Source organism: Lathamus discolor, chromosome 1 (assembly GCF_037157495.1).
Source record: "Lathamus discolor isolate bLatDis1 chromosome 1, bLatDis1.hap1, whole genome shotgun sequence".
NCBI classification, from domain to species: Eukaryota; Metazoa; Chordata; class Aves; order Psittaciformes; family Psittacidae; genus Lathamus; species Lathamus discolor.
In genome coordinates this window covers 131,190,110-131,205,646 of record NC_088884.1, presented here as the reverse complement: position 1 = coordinate 131,205,646, position 15,537 = coordinate 131,190,110, and the positions used below count along the sequence as shown (strand labels likewise).

The 15,537-nt window shown below is 44.7% G+C and overlaps 1 protein-coding gene across 5 annotated transcripts in view; it reads left to right on the top strand.

The window, feature by feature from the left end:
• Positions 1-14,870, top strand: part of IRF2 (interferon regulatory factor 2) — a 42,345-nt gene extending 27,475 nt beyond the window's left edge. For 4 of the 5 annotated variants that reach the window (XM_065695423.1, XM_065695432.1, XM_065695409.1 and 1 more), the window contains exons 7-10: positions 3,318-3,429; positions 6,967-7,131; positions 12,144-12,190; positions 13,518-14,870. In XM_065695423.1, the coding sequence (XP_065551495.1) occupies positions 3,318-3,429; positions 6,967-7,131; positions 12,144-12,190; positions 13,518-13,829 (636 nt within the window). In that variant the 3' untranslated portion in view covers positions 13,830-14,870. The remainder of the gene's footprint in view (positions 1-3,317; positions 3,430-6,966; positions 7,132-12,143; positions 12,191-13,517) is intronic. The other variant, XM_065695399.1, reaches the window with a different exon arrangement.
• Positions 14,871-15,537: the final 667 nt, after the last annotated feature.

The following is a 15,537-nucleotide window of genomic DNA, read 5'->3' as shown; positions in this document are numbered from 1 at the left end:
TCCTTCTGTTCCTGTTCTGTCAGTTAGAAGACCTCAGGTGTAAAGCTCCTCAGTCACTGCCGGAGATTTCTGCTTGTTCAGAGCGTGGACCCGGACTGACGTTACCTTTCCCTACAAAGCATGGTGTTTTCTAGCTTTCTTACTTCTGACGAGCGCCTCTACTAGGTGTTCAGTATTACACACAGGCAAGATTTCATCTGCCTTATATTTTTGCAAAGATTTGCTTTCAGCCTTCAGTAAAGTTGCTGTCTTTGGGTTGCACCTAGCAGCTGTGTCTGCTGCAGAAGGGCATGTCAGAATACTGCGATTTGTAAATTGCCTTGAAGAAACCACTTTTTAACCATCCTACCTGGGTCATGCAGCCACATGTGCTTGTTATAACATGACTGATGGTAGCCTGTCTTCATCGGGAGCCAGTAAACTCCTTTGGTCAGAGCAGAGCAATGTGTGATGCCTGCTAAAGCTGGCAGTAGCAGTTTGCCAATTTTCCTCCTTCATAATCTTTCTTTCAATTGAAATATAATATTATATGATTTAAAAGCTGTAGAGGTGCTTGAATGATCTTGTCCTCTTCATTAAGATTAATCTCACAAATAGTCACTGCTGAGGGAGTCCCAGTGATGCCTGGCAGATTAGTACATGTGGCATTACACCTGGGAGTAGGTGCTGGTGGGGTGATGCTCACAGCTTTTGGGAGCACTTTCCTCCTGCTTGGTTGCCCTGAGCTGCACTGAAGCATTAACCAGGTAATGTGGGAGCAGTGAGCTGAGTTGGCCATGCCTCCAGCACATACAGTTACTAGTGATACCTATTACAAGCATACAGCTCACCAGCCAGTGACTGTGGTATGGCCACTTGGCTCTTGTGGGCTTTGAGCTGGGGCCAGGTAGTATTCCTGTCTGTTTCCCCTTATTCTGACAAAGGTGTACACGGGCTGGCCTCCAGATACGCCTGGATTTTAAAGGAGGGGCTCCTTCCACGCTCAGCTACAGTTAGACTGACTATTGAATGTTGAAAGCTTTAATAGTGGAGAAGGCTGGTGGATAAACTAATGCGAATGCACGTTTCTGAGCATTAAAAACTGCTTATAATTGCTTTGCTTGGTGATGTGAATTCCTGAGATCTGTGTTGTGTGTTTTGCATTGAATGTCTTGCGGTTACCATAAAAACGTCTCTTTAGTGGAGCTGAGTGGGATTCTGCTCCATGATCTGCCTGGTAACTGCCATGGGGTAATATCAGCAGAGGGAGAAGATGAGGATTGAGTACAGATCTGCAAAGGGACTTGAGCATAGCAAGAGTCTCACACTGAGCTCCCCCCTGCTGCCATTGGTGCACCCTGTGTGCACCCACAGCAACAGTGGTGAGGGTGAGGAGCCCTGCCAGACCTTGTTGAGTTTGAGCAGCATGCTTGGAGCACTCCCTGCTTGTCCCCATGGATGTGAGAGACCTGGGTCTCACCAAATCCCTGCTCTGCATTAGGCAGTGGGGGCTGCAAGCAGGTTTCCTGCCTCACAAATGTCTCTTTACCACTAGGCTTCTGGGCAAATGGTGTCTCTCCATTGAAAGAATGAGTTCTTGACAATGGGAAGAAGCCATAAGTGTCTAAATAGCCCAGATAAAAATAAGCTCTTACCTTTGAAACATTTCAAAGGACTGAGCTGCCTGCCTTATCCTAGATGTATCCTTTTGACTGTGCATGTAGGTCCCTATTGAGACAGTTTTCAACTCTGACACCCTTCCTCATGTATTTAGCTTAGGCTAGGCGTCTGGACACTGAAAATTTAGGCAATTTAGCACCAGCTGTGCCAGTGTCCAAGCCCCTTTGTGGATCTGGCATCATCACCCGAGTTCCAAGATGCATATTTGTTTCTGCAGCTCGAAAGGGGCTACTAAATTAACTTCACAGAAACCAAGCCTCAGCAAAGCTGAGTGAAGTTCTGCGTGTGCAACATTCCCATGGGGCAGCTGTATTTGCTGGGGCATTGCACAACACCAGAGGCTCAGGGCTGCAGCATACAGCCCTAGCTGTCTCTTCAGTTGTGATCCTCAGTGGATAAATAGCAGCTTATTCTATCTTTTCCACTCTCCAGGTCTTTGACCTGTGGGTCGACACAACCGGTGCGGCTCCTCAAATACCTAGTTGCCGTTAATACTAACTTTGCACATTTGTGATTTGCAGAGGGGCCTTTGGACTGGGCATGTGTTTGCCTCACTTGATGGCTGGGAAGGTGCAAACTTGTCCAGAAGTGACAGCTCATTTTGAGTGGATCACAGTCACAGCACGTGGCATCCAGAAAGGCCTGTCATGCTGTCCCCAGTTTTTTTTCCCCTGTGATAACAGTTCATATGGCTAGTACTGTGAAGGGCTGGCACCACAAGTCCTGGGGCTCATGTTTGCCCTGCTCTTGCCGAAATGCTTTAAAGCAGTGAAAATGAGCATGGTGTGTGGCATCAAATCCAACTGGCAGCCCTGCACCTTTCTGCGGGTGTCTCTGGGTCAGCAGCAAGGTAGAACTTGCCTTGCAGGGCTGGCATAGCCAGACCAGGGTAAGAGAAGACTTTAGACTTTGTAACCAATAACCCTGTAAGGGAGCCGATACCAGGGAGGCAGTTGGACCTGTAGATAATTTTTGAGATGTGTTTATAGCTTTTTAAAGAAAACCTGAGTTTGTGGAATTAAACATTTTGGTGTCTATTCTGGAGAGGTTTTTTTAGATTCCCACTTGAGTGTACCAGACCTACAGAGATGTATCTTGTGGAAAGCTCAGTCTATGTAGAACAGGTGGTGTTTTCCCAACGCTATTGCCCTGTGGTAATGTTTATGATGCAATCTAAAAGGCTGTGTTTAGTGTAAACACTTTGGTTTGCTTTCAGGCTTGCTGCAGAGAAGAATTAAGGTTAGGATTTAGTAATTGCTGTACAGAAGCTTTCAGTAAGAGATACAGCATGTTTGGAAGGGAATGAGGATGAATATTAAATAGAGCATCGTTTTAAAGCAATGTTTCTTCCTTGTTTGTTGCAAATGTTAATCTCTTGTAGTAAATAGCACATTGATTTCTTGCTCTCTGAAGGCTCACTCTAAATCTGAACGCTAAAAATAGCTTTCATCTCAAAGCAGAAGATTTGGAAATGAGTAGACTGGCTTCTTCTCAGAGAACCAAAATAGTCATTCTAAGACCATGTCTAGCAGAGAGCAGGGGGTATAATGGCAGGCAGAAACAATATGATTTATTACTGGCACAGAACAAAGACATGAACTGAGTCCAGGCTCCTAAAATAAATCAAAGCTGACCCAACTGTACTGTTTTCATTCTAGCAAGAGCCAGTTGAATCATCTTTTGGGATTAATGGGTTAAATGACGTCACTTCTGACTATTTGCTGTCCTCCAGTATAAAAAATGAAGTTGACAGTACAGTGAACTTTGTAGGTAAGTACTTCTATGCTTTTCTTACATGCTGAGCATACAGGTGACTTCAGGATTCTTTTGACTCTGCCAGACGCAGCTGCCATCAGCATTTTGCACTTTGGAGAAGGTTGTGGTTGCAGTCAAGTTGACCCATTTTTCACTAGTCTGAGCCACACGAGGTCCTGGTTGCAGGTCAGCCCCACCATCTTGCAGAGACAGAGAGCAGCACTGTAGCGGTGTGGTGATTCCCCTCCAGAGTAAAACATTTATAGACATGCTCAGGTGGCTTTTCCTGACATGAACCTATTCCACAGGGTAGTCCTCAGCTATGAGAAGACTGTAGCCAATGTCATGTGGGAGTTAAGCTGTAGTGAGCTTGTGGTTCATTGCTCAGAGCAAAGGTTTGTACAGGGTACTGTTTCATTTGGGAGATTAAACCTGCAGACGAGATTGAGGGATTTGATTTTTTTTTTTTTACTGGAACCTCACTAGCAGAGTTAATTTTTAATGTCACTGAGCTAACAACAAGAATCAGTGGAGACTGCATTAGAAACTGGTACATTAGGAATTAGCTGTCATCTCAGCATATGAATAATTGGTTCTCAGTAGAGTTAACTGGGCTGGTTTTTGACAGCTCTTTTTTGGTTGAGGTTGTCACAGCAGTGAGGGCTCATAAAAATGCGACCCGTTTGCCATTTTTACTAGAATTACGCTTTTATATATGACAAACAAGTGTTTGAAAGATATGTTAGTCTTCTGCTTGTAGAGATGGCAGAAATTATGTGCAGTGACTATTTTTGATCCCCATTTCGTAGGTTGCAAGGCTTTGCATAGTCATTCCCCTCAAGTACTTCTGTGGCTGAAGAGTTTGTGAGTAGTCTTCCTCTCTTTACGGCAGTTCATTTAATCATCTGTTGCTTTGTAAGAGTGTTAGAACACAATCGTCACTTCGGCTGTCACAGAGTTTTATAACTTGAAGGGATAGCACTCTAGTGCTATTAGTGCTTCCTATTTACTGACTGACTCATTAAGAAATCTGAAACACCCCAAAGGCCTCTATGCAGTCCCAGGGAAGAAGTTTTGAACACTTTTGCTTTATTTTACAGTCTTAAAGTTAAACAGAGATCACTTAAAAGTAGTCTTTGGAAAATACCTGGTGTTCCCCAAAACCCACTAACATCATACAGTCATTATGCTGCAGACACCTCGGTTTTCTACAGTACAGTGAATCCCAAACTCCTGTATGATTTTATGACGAGATGAATGCATGTTGCGCCTTAGAAGATCTCAGCAACAGTTTACAGGGCAGGACTCATAGTAGCAACATCAATATCTAAGAGGTCTGTTGTGGAAACCAAGCAAGAGATTCAGAATAGGAGAACTGAATTTGCATCTTGAGGGCATTGGTTTTTTTCTGGACTCAGAGAGTCCAGCTTCAGGGGTAGGACAGCAAGGCTTGAGTGGGTAACTGTCATCCACTGCTGTTTAATGGCTTATGAAGTATGCTGCTTGTGCAGGCTAGAGACAGAAGTCCTTATTTAGGATTGCAAGTGGGATTTTAATGTAAATAGGGGGAAAAGGGTAAAATAGATCTGTTCTGCAGAAAGGAGGGAAGACAGCTGGATGGGAGGAGAGGCAAACATCACCTGTAGTGTTTCTGAGATACGTGCAGCTCATGGGAAGTTGTGGCATATTGCCCAAGTGAGCAGTAATTTTTGCTGTGCAAGTTATCTCTTGGGGTGGGTAAGAATTCGTCAGGTATTGAGGAGAAAGATAAAGCAGTGCAGATGGCTTAGTCATACCCTGACAGGGTTGCACAATATTGGCTTCACCCAGATAAAAATTCACTCTATTTGTGTGCACTCTTGCCCCTGCACCCCACTCAATAAAAGACTGATTGCTTCAGAACCAGGAAAGGTGAAATAGAGTTGAAATAAAACATCTGGAACAAAATCGCACTAATTGTAGGGGTTCAACTTTAAAAAAACCAACCAACCAACAACTCTCCAGTATTTATGTGATTTTCTTTATGCGGGAATTGCATCATAAAATACATACCTAGGTTTGGGGGATTTTCCAGTGGTTACCTAGCAGTTCACAAAGTAAAATGATAGGCAGCTTTTCCCTGCGAGAAAAACCTGTCACTTTTGAGAAGTCGTGTTCTAGCCTTGTCAAAAGGTAGAAGGCAGGAATGATTGTGTGTATATACATGTGCGTTCATGTATATGTATCTTAGTTCATCCAGGAGCAGATGCTATCTTTGACTTTTTAAAAATTAATAATTAGAGTACTTGGATTACTTAAGAATTTCAAGATGCACTGGGATTCATTGCCTACGTTTTTCCAATCATGGGTTTAGAGAAAAATGTACTGTCTGAATTCCTAACAGCACAGCACCTTGTTTATACAGATTTTGTCTCTATGAAGATGGTTGTTTTTGAAGCTTTATGCTCCGGTGAAAAAATACCTGTAGTTCTTCCCTTTCTCTTGGACAACTGTGGATTCAGGTTCACCATCCTCTGAGATGGCTCCACCACCATGCGCTCTTCTGACCTAATAGTGACTTTCTGCGCTGTGCTGGATTAATGCAGTTGTCATGTGTTCATATTGCTGGGGCTAACGGGGGAGTTGTACAAGACGAAGGGAATAGTCTCAAGCAGCTCCACAGAAGTGAGATTCTGGATTTCACTACACTTTTACTCAGTAGCTTCTTGGTGCCTTAGATTATTGCCGTTTCAGAAAGGTGTTGTTTACCACAATTAATGTCTGCAAAGCACTTCAGGGCACTTGCAAAGCATCCATGGTGCCTTCACTTTGTAGAAATTAATTATGTTCCTTTGGTATTAAATAGCAGGTACCTGGGGGAATAAGAAAACCCTCTCTTAATAACTAACCACACTGTAGCTTTCTGTCACAGACCATGGGGATTGCAGACTACAGGTACAACTGTCTTTCCACATACTGTCAATGGTATTGCAAGGATGAACGAAAGTAATAATCTAATTGGAGGAGAACATTTTCACAGATCCCTGTCATGTATAGATCAGAGTCATGTTTTAGATGACCATGTGGCCAGCTTTTGCATGCCAGTTCTGGTCTTATGGTGCATAATTTACATGAGAGCAGCATCCAGAGGCCATGGGATGTTGGCAGCTTGCTTGGTGAGGATGCTTTCCCAGATCAGGAGAGCTTGCTGTGGTCCGTATGTCCTGGTGAGACCACATTTATGCGTGGAGTGTGGCTGTGGTCTTGCAAAAGCTTCTGGATAGCTGGCATGCCAAGGAGGGCTCATGGGTGTTGTGTGTGAGAGCCAGGGGAGAGCTGGGCATTTTCAGTCATCACAAGTCAGGAAACAGAGGTCTCTGAAGGTGATAGAAACTAAGTCAGTCACATGAGTTTCCTTTAAAAGTGCCGTTGAAAGCAGGTGATGGGCATGGAAGAGAGTGCTGAGGCAAAATTGAACTCACTCAAATACCAAGTGTTCTCCAAGGGCAGACTCTTAGAGATCCAGTGGGATTGAGGTGTGATGAGTAATCAATTTTTATTTCTAACCCTGAGTTGTAGGACAGCCGCACCTTGATGGCAGCAGCGAGGAGCAGGTGATAGTTGCCAATCCTCCTGATGTCTGCCAGGTAGTAGAAGTGACAACAGAAAGTGATGAACAGCCCCTCAGCATGAGCCAGCTGTACCCCCTACAGATCTCCCCTGTCTCCTCCTATGCAGGTAAGCATACTAGCATTTCTTTACACTCTTTTTTTGTCTGGAAGACACTGAGGCAAAGGAGGCTCTTCCAGGGTAGAAATATATATTCATCCACCTTCTGCATTTTTAATGTAACTCAAAAACTCACAGTCCTCATTCCATCTGGGGAAACAACTCTGCACATCTGAGGTGGGAAATGTAAGCTGCAGATTTTAGCCTGTGACTAATGGAAAAAGAACCTTTTTAGATGTAATGCAGAGAGGTCTTCTCATCTTTTATTAGAGGGATATTTTCAGTGGTACAAATTATGTGCTGCAAATACGGTGTGTTCCCTTTGCCCCTGACTTACTAAGGATTAAAGGTCTTCTCTGCCTTTCCTCTCACTGTTTGTTTCCTCAGTGCCTACTGCAGTGGACACACAGTGCTGAGGGCTGCACTAATGATGTATAATGTAGCCATGGAGCTGAGGGCCCTGGGGGAGTAGATCTGTCTTGTTACAAGTAGTCTGCAGACTAGAACAGCCATGTAGTGGCTGATAACAAGTGGTCCTGTGAGCAGCAGAGCTGTGGACATCTGCCTGCCAACGTCTGCCTCCTTTCTGGTTTCACTGATACCTAAAAAGGGGTGAGATAACAAGCTTTCCCCTTGCACTGCTCCCAGTCAGGGGGTGCTAATGGTTTCTCTTTTTTGTCCAGGGCCCCTTATTTTCATTAAACTGGTAGGAAGCTCAGGCTCTTTGGCACTCATTTATCCCTTATCCAAGTCCAACAGTATGTTCAGAAGTTGTTAGGGAAGAACAGACATAAATGCACATGTAGGCATGCTATATAGAGTTCCTGCAATCATATAAGCCTTATTTCCGTAGGAAGCAGGACAAAGCCACATTTGAAAGTACAAGTTGTTTCAGATCCAACTTGTCCTTCCTTTTTTAACGTGTTGCTGACTTGCACGCCTCAGGAGACAGGGTAGAAATACAAATGTCATATTTTTAGGCAAGCTTAAGTTTTAATTGTTCCCCAAGCAATTTATTATTTTACACATGGTTTTGCCTTTGACTCATTAGGGCTGAAATTACTTCCAGATACATTTTATAAATTACGTATTTAGTAATTTTTATCTTTGGGTCCAGGTGAATGATGTTATGTTCTTTTGAATAGCCTCCAATGTTAGTCTCACATGTTAATAAACCATTATGCTTCCCAGTGTGTTTAGTCTGTAATGGCCAAAGCATTTAGAAGAGCTTTGCAAAGTGTAAGGGAGGGAACGAGGGTGCTTTAACTTATTAGCAGCTGGGAGAGAGGGCCTTGTGGAAGTCATGGTGTTTTCTTGGGCTGGGATGATAGAGATGGGTGGTCTGGTGACAGGAGAACCACCCTGATATGAGCAAGTCATGAGCTACCTCCCCTAAAGTCAATGCAGCAAGCCTGCATAAGGAAAATGAGACATGGCTGGAGTACTTCTGCTATCGTCTTATGTTGTCTTAGTATCCTGGTGAACTTCAGCTGTCCTAACTTGCACCAGGACCTGCTAGCCCATAACTCGGTTAACACTGAGATGATTTCAAGCCGCTGACTTGCTTCTGAATGCATCTCAAGGCAGTTCTTATTGATCCTGGTTACTCTAGCTAGAGGCCAGTAAGAAGTGGTGTACTGCAAGGCTCAGTCCTCGGGTAAGTCCTGTTTCATGTATCAATGAGCAGAAGAGGTGTTGGTGTACAGACTTGTGAAGTTTACAGGTGATACCAAAGAGGGGACAACAGTCGAAATGCTTAAGGGTAGGGCCACCATCAGAGATCTGGAGAAACTGCAGGAACGGGCCAGCAGAAGCCTTACCAAATTCAGCAAGGACAGATGCCAAGTCCTGTACCTGGGAGGGAAGAGACATGTGCAGCAGTAGAGGCTGGGGCTGGTGGGATGGAGAGCAGGTCTGCACAAGGCAGGTGGGCAGTGAGCTGAACGTGGGATAGCAGAGCACCTTAGCCACAGAGAAGGCTACCAGTTTTCAGGAGCATGGCCAGGGCAGTGATTAGTTCAGCAGTAGTTACGTTACTTTCAGATTGGGTCCAGTCTTGAGCCTCCCAGCCCAAGAAAGATACAAACAAAGGGGAGCAAGTGCAGGGAAGGGCTACCAGATAATAAAGGGCTGGAACACTTACTCTATGAGGAGATACTGAGGGACTGAGGCTTGTTCAGCCTGGAGAAGAGATGGTTTTGAAGACCTCATAGCAGCCTGGCCCTACATTCAGGGATGTTATTGAGAAGATAGAGTCAGGCTCTTCATAGTGGTGTGTGGTGGGATGATGAGGAATAGCAGGAATAAACTGAAGCAAAAGAACTTGGTCCAGCTGGATACAAGAAAAAAATGTCACTTTTTTCAGCACAAGGACTGACAGGCGGTGGAGCTGGATGCCCAGGGAGGCTGTGCTGCCTCCATCCTTAGCGGTTCTGAAGACCTGATTGGATAAGGTTACAAATAACCCAATCCTGTCCTATAGCTGGCCTTGCTTTGAGCAACAGGTTGAGCTATAGACTTCCTGAGGTCCCTTCCAGCCCAAATAGTTCTGTGAACCTTTATTTCTGAAGCATGCATTTGTCCTTGAAGCAGGAGAGAGGACAGGGGAGTCTGTGGTTTCTTAGAACCCTGAAACTTACAGGATATCTTGTGACTATTTCTGGCTTTGTCTTGTTCCACACGAACCCTTTTGAGAATGCCAGGAGGCTCATGGTTTTGCTGGGTTGAGCTGCCTGCTCTGTCAGGTGCTACCGCTGAATGGCAGGAAAGAGTATGACCATAGCAGCTGTGCAGGAACAGTTAGTTTAGCTCTTCTGAAATGACAATAACAAAAAGTAGCCTGAGTTTTCAGCTGTCCTACATGAATCTGTTTTATTTCAAAACCACCTCTAGCTCCTTTCTGAGGTTACTCAGGCAAATGGTGTGAGTGGCCCTTCTGAGTTTTCTCATATTTCCGCTGATGTCTACGAAAGCTATTTTTTTAGTACCAAGGCTGTTGTCAGCCTCCTCTTGTGTTTGACACTGATTCAAATAATCTTCGTGATTGAAATAACCTAACTTTCCATGCCCAAGTGATTAGCTTCCCTGGCTGTGCCAACTATAGTGCTGTCTCTTGCTCAGCATTTTGTTATGTATAAACACCAAGCATAGATTCCTTTTCAGCTGCATCACTCTTTTTTTGTTGCCACATGTTTCTTCATGTCAAGGAATATCTTTTTTTTGCCTCTAAGTGGATTCTTCCTATTGATTCTATCTCCGGGGCCATTTTTTTCTTTACATGGATTAATTTCTGCCTCTTCTCTTCCCATTATGGCCTACTTAGCCAGATTAATCACATTGGCACATCTCTCTTTACGTGGGCCAGTGAATGGGAAACCCTGTAGAGTGCTAACTTCACATGACTTCACAGTTAGATTCAACATTTCAGACTGCTCCTCTGCATACTGCATGCTGCAGTGGAGACTCTGGCGTAGGGGAGCTGCTGGCTTTGGAAGTCATAGTCTGGAGCAGCTAAGCTGCTTGCTTCCTCACCTCGGAAGGACTGGGTGCAGTTTAGACCCTGAGGTCTGACTGTTGATTTACAGCTCTCTGCCTAAACCTAATGCTTAGCCTGAGAGAAGGGCAAGGCGCTGCCAGCATCTCTGAAGATGTGCAGGGGCACAATCCACGAGACACACGGTCTGTGCACCCCTAGCACTTATGTCCAGTGCAGAGCATCAGGTTGCTCTCTGGGAGGGCAGGATCATGGTTTATGGATGCAGGGCTGTGCAAAGCAGTCTGCATGGGCTAAAGTGTGTAATGCAGAATGGAGAGTGGAAGATTGGACTTGAGAGCTTCATTGCCTGCTACAGTTACTCATCACATTATTCCATCAACCTTGTAATTTCTGTGTTCGTTTTGGCTTAAGGTGTGGATGAGCCCTCTCTGTTCAGCCCTGATGGTGCTTTTTCAAATGCTCTTGGTAACCTGATACATGCCTAGAAAAGAGGACACGTGTTCAGAACCCCACGAGCTGAAGGGGTCCTGCAGTCCAAGCCTCCACTTTTCTGGGTGAGGGTCTGGGCACTGGGCAGCTGTGCTGAAGGCAGCAGCCATCGCTGCAAACTGGTTGTGAAAAGTGGGGTTTGTGCCCTGTCTCAGAGGTATCCAAGACACAGCACTCTAAAAGAGCCCTTGGGCCAGGAGCCTGACCCTCAGGCACTGGGAGACCTGTGTTCAGACACACATAGGCTTGAAAATAGAGTCAGAAGTCCTGGATTTCAGGCTCCTCTGCAAGCGAGGGATACAGCAGCAGGAGAATGGCTGTCCTGCTGGAGCTGTGCCCCTGTGTTTGTGCTCTGGTTGAAGTGAGGACGGTGAAGGAGGCCTTGTACAGTGGAGGAAGGTGATGGGGCTGGAGAAAGCCGCATTCCTTCTTGCTTGAGTGGTGGGTGAAAGGTTGAGAAATAAGCTGGGGGGGTTAGGCATGGATGGCAGAAGCGAAATGAGAGTAAAGTATAACAGTAATGAAGTACCAGATGTCATAACAAGCCCTTGAGGTGGCAGGCTGAGATAACAGTTCATGAAACAAAAACACACTTATCTCCTCTGGGGTGGAGTTGTTGCTGGCTTTGCAGGGAGATAAAATAAGGATTTGGACAGAACTTTGCTCTTTGCCAGGCCTGAAGTTGCCAAGAGAGGAAGAGGGGGCATCCCTGCTTGCCAGAGGCTCTTCCCTCTGCTCAGAATGCACAAATCTACTTCATCCCTCTCCATGGATGTCTTGTCCCGGGTATAGCCATGCTAACTGTGATAACCATGTAAATTTACCCCAGTTGTTCAATGCAGCTGTGCTGTCTAGCCCTTGGATCACTATTGCTGCAGTAGGGTGTCTGTGCTTCTCCATTTTTTTCTCTTTGTTTGACTTGACTCTGCTTGCTTCTACTTGTTGGAAGTGGATCAGATCTCTTGAGCTGGATTTTGCTACTGTAGATAGAATAGTGCAAGTTTCACTTTTGGTTTTGTTTTGTTTTGTTTGACAGAAAGCGAAACGACGGACAGCGTTCCTAGTGATGAAGAAAGTGCAGAGGTAAGAGTTTTCTGGGATTTTAGCACCTTGGAGCAAGGTCTCAAGAACAATGTCCTGAGATATTCTTCCCCCTCCAAACAGCTGGGGAAGAAAAATAAACCAGGAAGGTTCAAGGGAGACAGACATTTTGATGATTGTCACAGAATGAATCTGTACAAGTTCTTTCCTTCTCATCTGTCCAAACTACAAGGAGATTAATTTGCATCATAAGATGTTCTGGAGAGCCATCCACAGTCCCAGCTAGTTTGTTAATATGATGCACTGACATTGCTGGATAGTGAGTATTTCGTCTTGGTTAAAACCATGCTCACTTTGTTTTACTTAAGTGGCTCCTGAACTCTTACAGTTAGAGGAAATGCTTACACGCATAATAGAAATGCAACTTGAATGTTTGAGGTATGTGAGGCAAAAAACATTCCTGAGCACTCATTTGGGTATTGCTGGGTGAAAGGAATCGGTGGGACAAGATTTGTTTGCAACACCAGAACTTACCTTTTTCTTCTGGGGCTGCCATCAGGTGACCAGACCTGCTGATCTCCATGAGTACTTAGATGCCACAAGCCCCCTGAGGGCACTTGAAAGCCCTGTGCTGCATTTTTGCAGGAGGGCTCTTGCAGATCTCTGTCCTGCTGTGCCCTCAGAAAGCCTCTGAATTCTTGGAGAAGTACAGGTTGTGTGCAGCTGTGTGACAGTACAGCTAACCTTCTTGCTTTGTCTCTCGTGCCTTGGTTAGGGTGAAGACCTTACGTAGACTGCCAGTAATGACTCCCCAAACCTCATTTGACAGAACATGCCATTGTGGCATATGTGATGGGGAAAGGAGTGGATGCATATCTTTCCTTGGTGACCCTCTCCCTGTGATAGGGGACACACCATCAAGTGACAGAGATTTTCCTGGCAGCCTCACCGAACTGCGTTGACAGTTTGGGTGGTGCTGCTTGTGAGGTCTTGGGTTTCTGTTGCCTGCCTGTTGGCAAGGGCATGCTGTCTCTGGTAATGAAGGAGACACTTTTGTTTGGAGTGTTTGGTCATCCATGTCTATTTTTGTGTCCAGCATACTGGGAGTAAGGCCTTTATTTTGCATCAGAAGTGGCAGAACCTCTTGAGTGCTGACGTGCCAGCAGGGTTTAAGCACACTTCAGAAAGTGGCTGAGAGCAAAGACATTCAAAGCCAGTGGCCAGAGGCTCTAAAAGCCTTATGCTTTTAGAGATAGGGTAATTCCTGTGCAATTTGTGGGTGTTTCTGTCTTCATCTTGTTACTTGGAGCGCTTCTCGAAGTTGCAGTTACTCATATAGTCTTCCCTTCTATTTCTCCCACTTTTCTAGGGACGACTTCATTGGCAGAAGAGAAACATTGAAGGCAAACAGTATCTCAGCAATCTGGGAATGAGGAACACTTCTCATATGCTTCCCAGCATGGCAACTTTTGTAGCCAACAAGCCTGACCTCCAAGTCACCATCAAAGAAGAAAGCTGCCCACTGCCTTACAACAGCTCCTGGCCCCCTTTCCCAGACATCCCTCTGCAGCAAGTAGTGTCCACAGCCTCCACGAGCAGCAGCCGGCCAGACCGCGAGACACGGGCCAGCGTCATCAAGAAAACATCAGACATCACCCAGTCGAGAGTCAAGAGCTGCTAAGCCTTTGACAGTGTGATTTTTTAGCTTTCTTTTGTTTGGTTTTGTATTTTACGTTTCTCTAGGAGAGGTTCATCCCTTGACGCACACAAGACAAATCTAAGGTAAAGCCTTGGCAATATAAAACATTGCTGTGTCCGACTCCGCTTGCCGGAGTGTTTTTAACTCAGGACTCCAGCCGTCAGTATGTACACCTGAACCCAGGTGGATTTCCAAGGTTGCTACATAGGAAAACAACCCCAGAACTTTGGCCCACTCGCAGGTTCCAGTGTTTCATAAGAGGACCAACTGACCACAAGGGAAGTGGTGCTGCTGCGCTTCTTGCTGTCAAGGCTGTGATGGAACTGAAAGCCTCGGAATGGAAGAGAAAATGTGAACTAGCTGGAATATTTTTAAATAAAGAAAAATCTATTGTGAATATTGTACATAGTGCAGTACTAGCAACGTTGCAGTCTGCTTCTGCACCTTATTAAGAAAGCACTTACAAAAGGCCTTTTATTACCTTGCTCTACTTAATGGCACATTGAAGGTCCCTCCCCACCTGTATTCTTTTCCAAGGCTATTCTTGCTAAAGCGTCTTTAAAGAATAGAGGAAAGGAAAGGAAAACTTCCCATGTGGATTTCGTATGTTTTAAGACTGCTTTTATCATGTTTGTTTCTAATCTGCTATGCTTGAATGCCGCGTGGTACAATAGGAAAAAAAAAAAGAAACCTATTACAGAGATATTATGCAAATTCCCAGATTTAAAAAAAGAAGAAGAAAAATAATTCTAACCAGAGCAAGCTTTTTTATTTTTTATACAGGGGAATATTTTATTCAAAGTAAAATTCTAAAGTGAATATAATTTTTTTTAATCTTTTCTACAGCAAATTTATAATTTTCAGATTCAGTCCTTGGTTATCAGCAGTTATTACATCCTTGTGGCACATTTTTTTTTTTGTTTTTAATTTTGTAAAGGTGAAATAGCTTTTATGAGCTCATGTAGCAATCAGATTATCCTGTGGATTGATAATAAATATGGTATATAGTTAAATTTTTAATAATCCTCTTGTTGGTCTCTCTTTTTTTAATCTTTCAGAAGCCCCAGATGGCATGGGTTTGACAGGGGAGTGAGACCCTCTTGGAGTGAGCAATAGTGTGAGCTGTCTTTACAACTTCTGGAGTACCCATCTAACAGGGTGGGAAGTGCTGTGCTCCAGGCAACTCAAGGCAGAAAGAGGAACAAGAGGTTAAAGGTGGTGTACTCAAGTTTGGCTTCACGTGCAGAGGCTAGGAGCTGGGGTGCCTCTTCTGCTGTTATTCCGTGGCTGGGCTTTGAGCATGTCACCTCATGGAAGGAATCTTGTGAAAGTCCATCACCCACCCAACACACAGGCTCAGCTGTGCTTGCCCCATTCCTCATAGATCTCTGTTTAGCTTGCTTACAGTTTCCTTGTCCAGAAAAATCTCTTTTTGCAGAGTCTCAAGCAATAACTCCTTATTAGTGGAATGAATCAGAGGTCAGATAAACATTCCCTAAGGCTTTTCACATCTACAGTGTGATGACAGACTGTGATTCCTCTGGGTCATTGGGGGGAAACTGTTGAGTATTTAATTGGGTGTGCAGTGGCTTGCAGGGTTGATGGTGGAGGTAGTCAGGCTGTGCCATGGACTCTGTGAAGTGCTGTAGACTTTGGGATATCACTGGCACAGCTGGCTATTGAAAAGGGA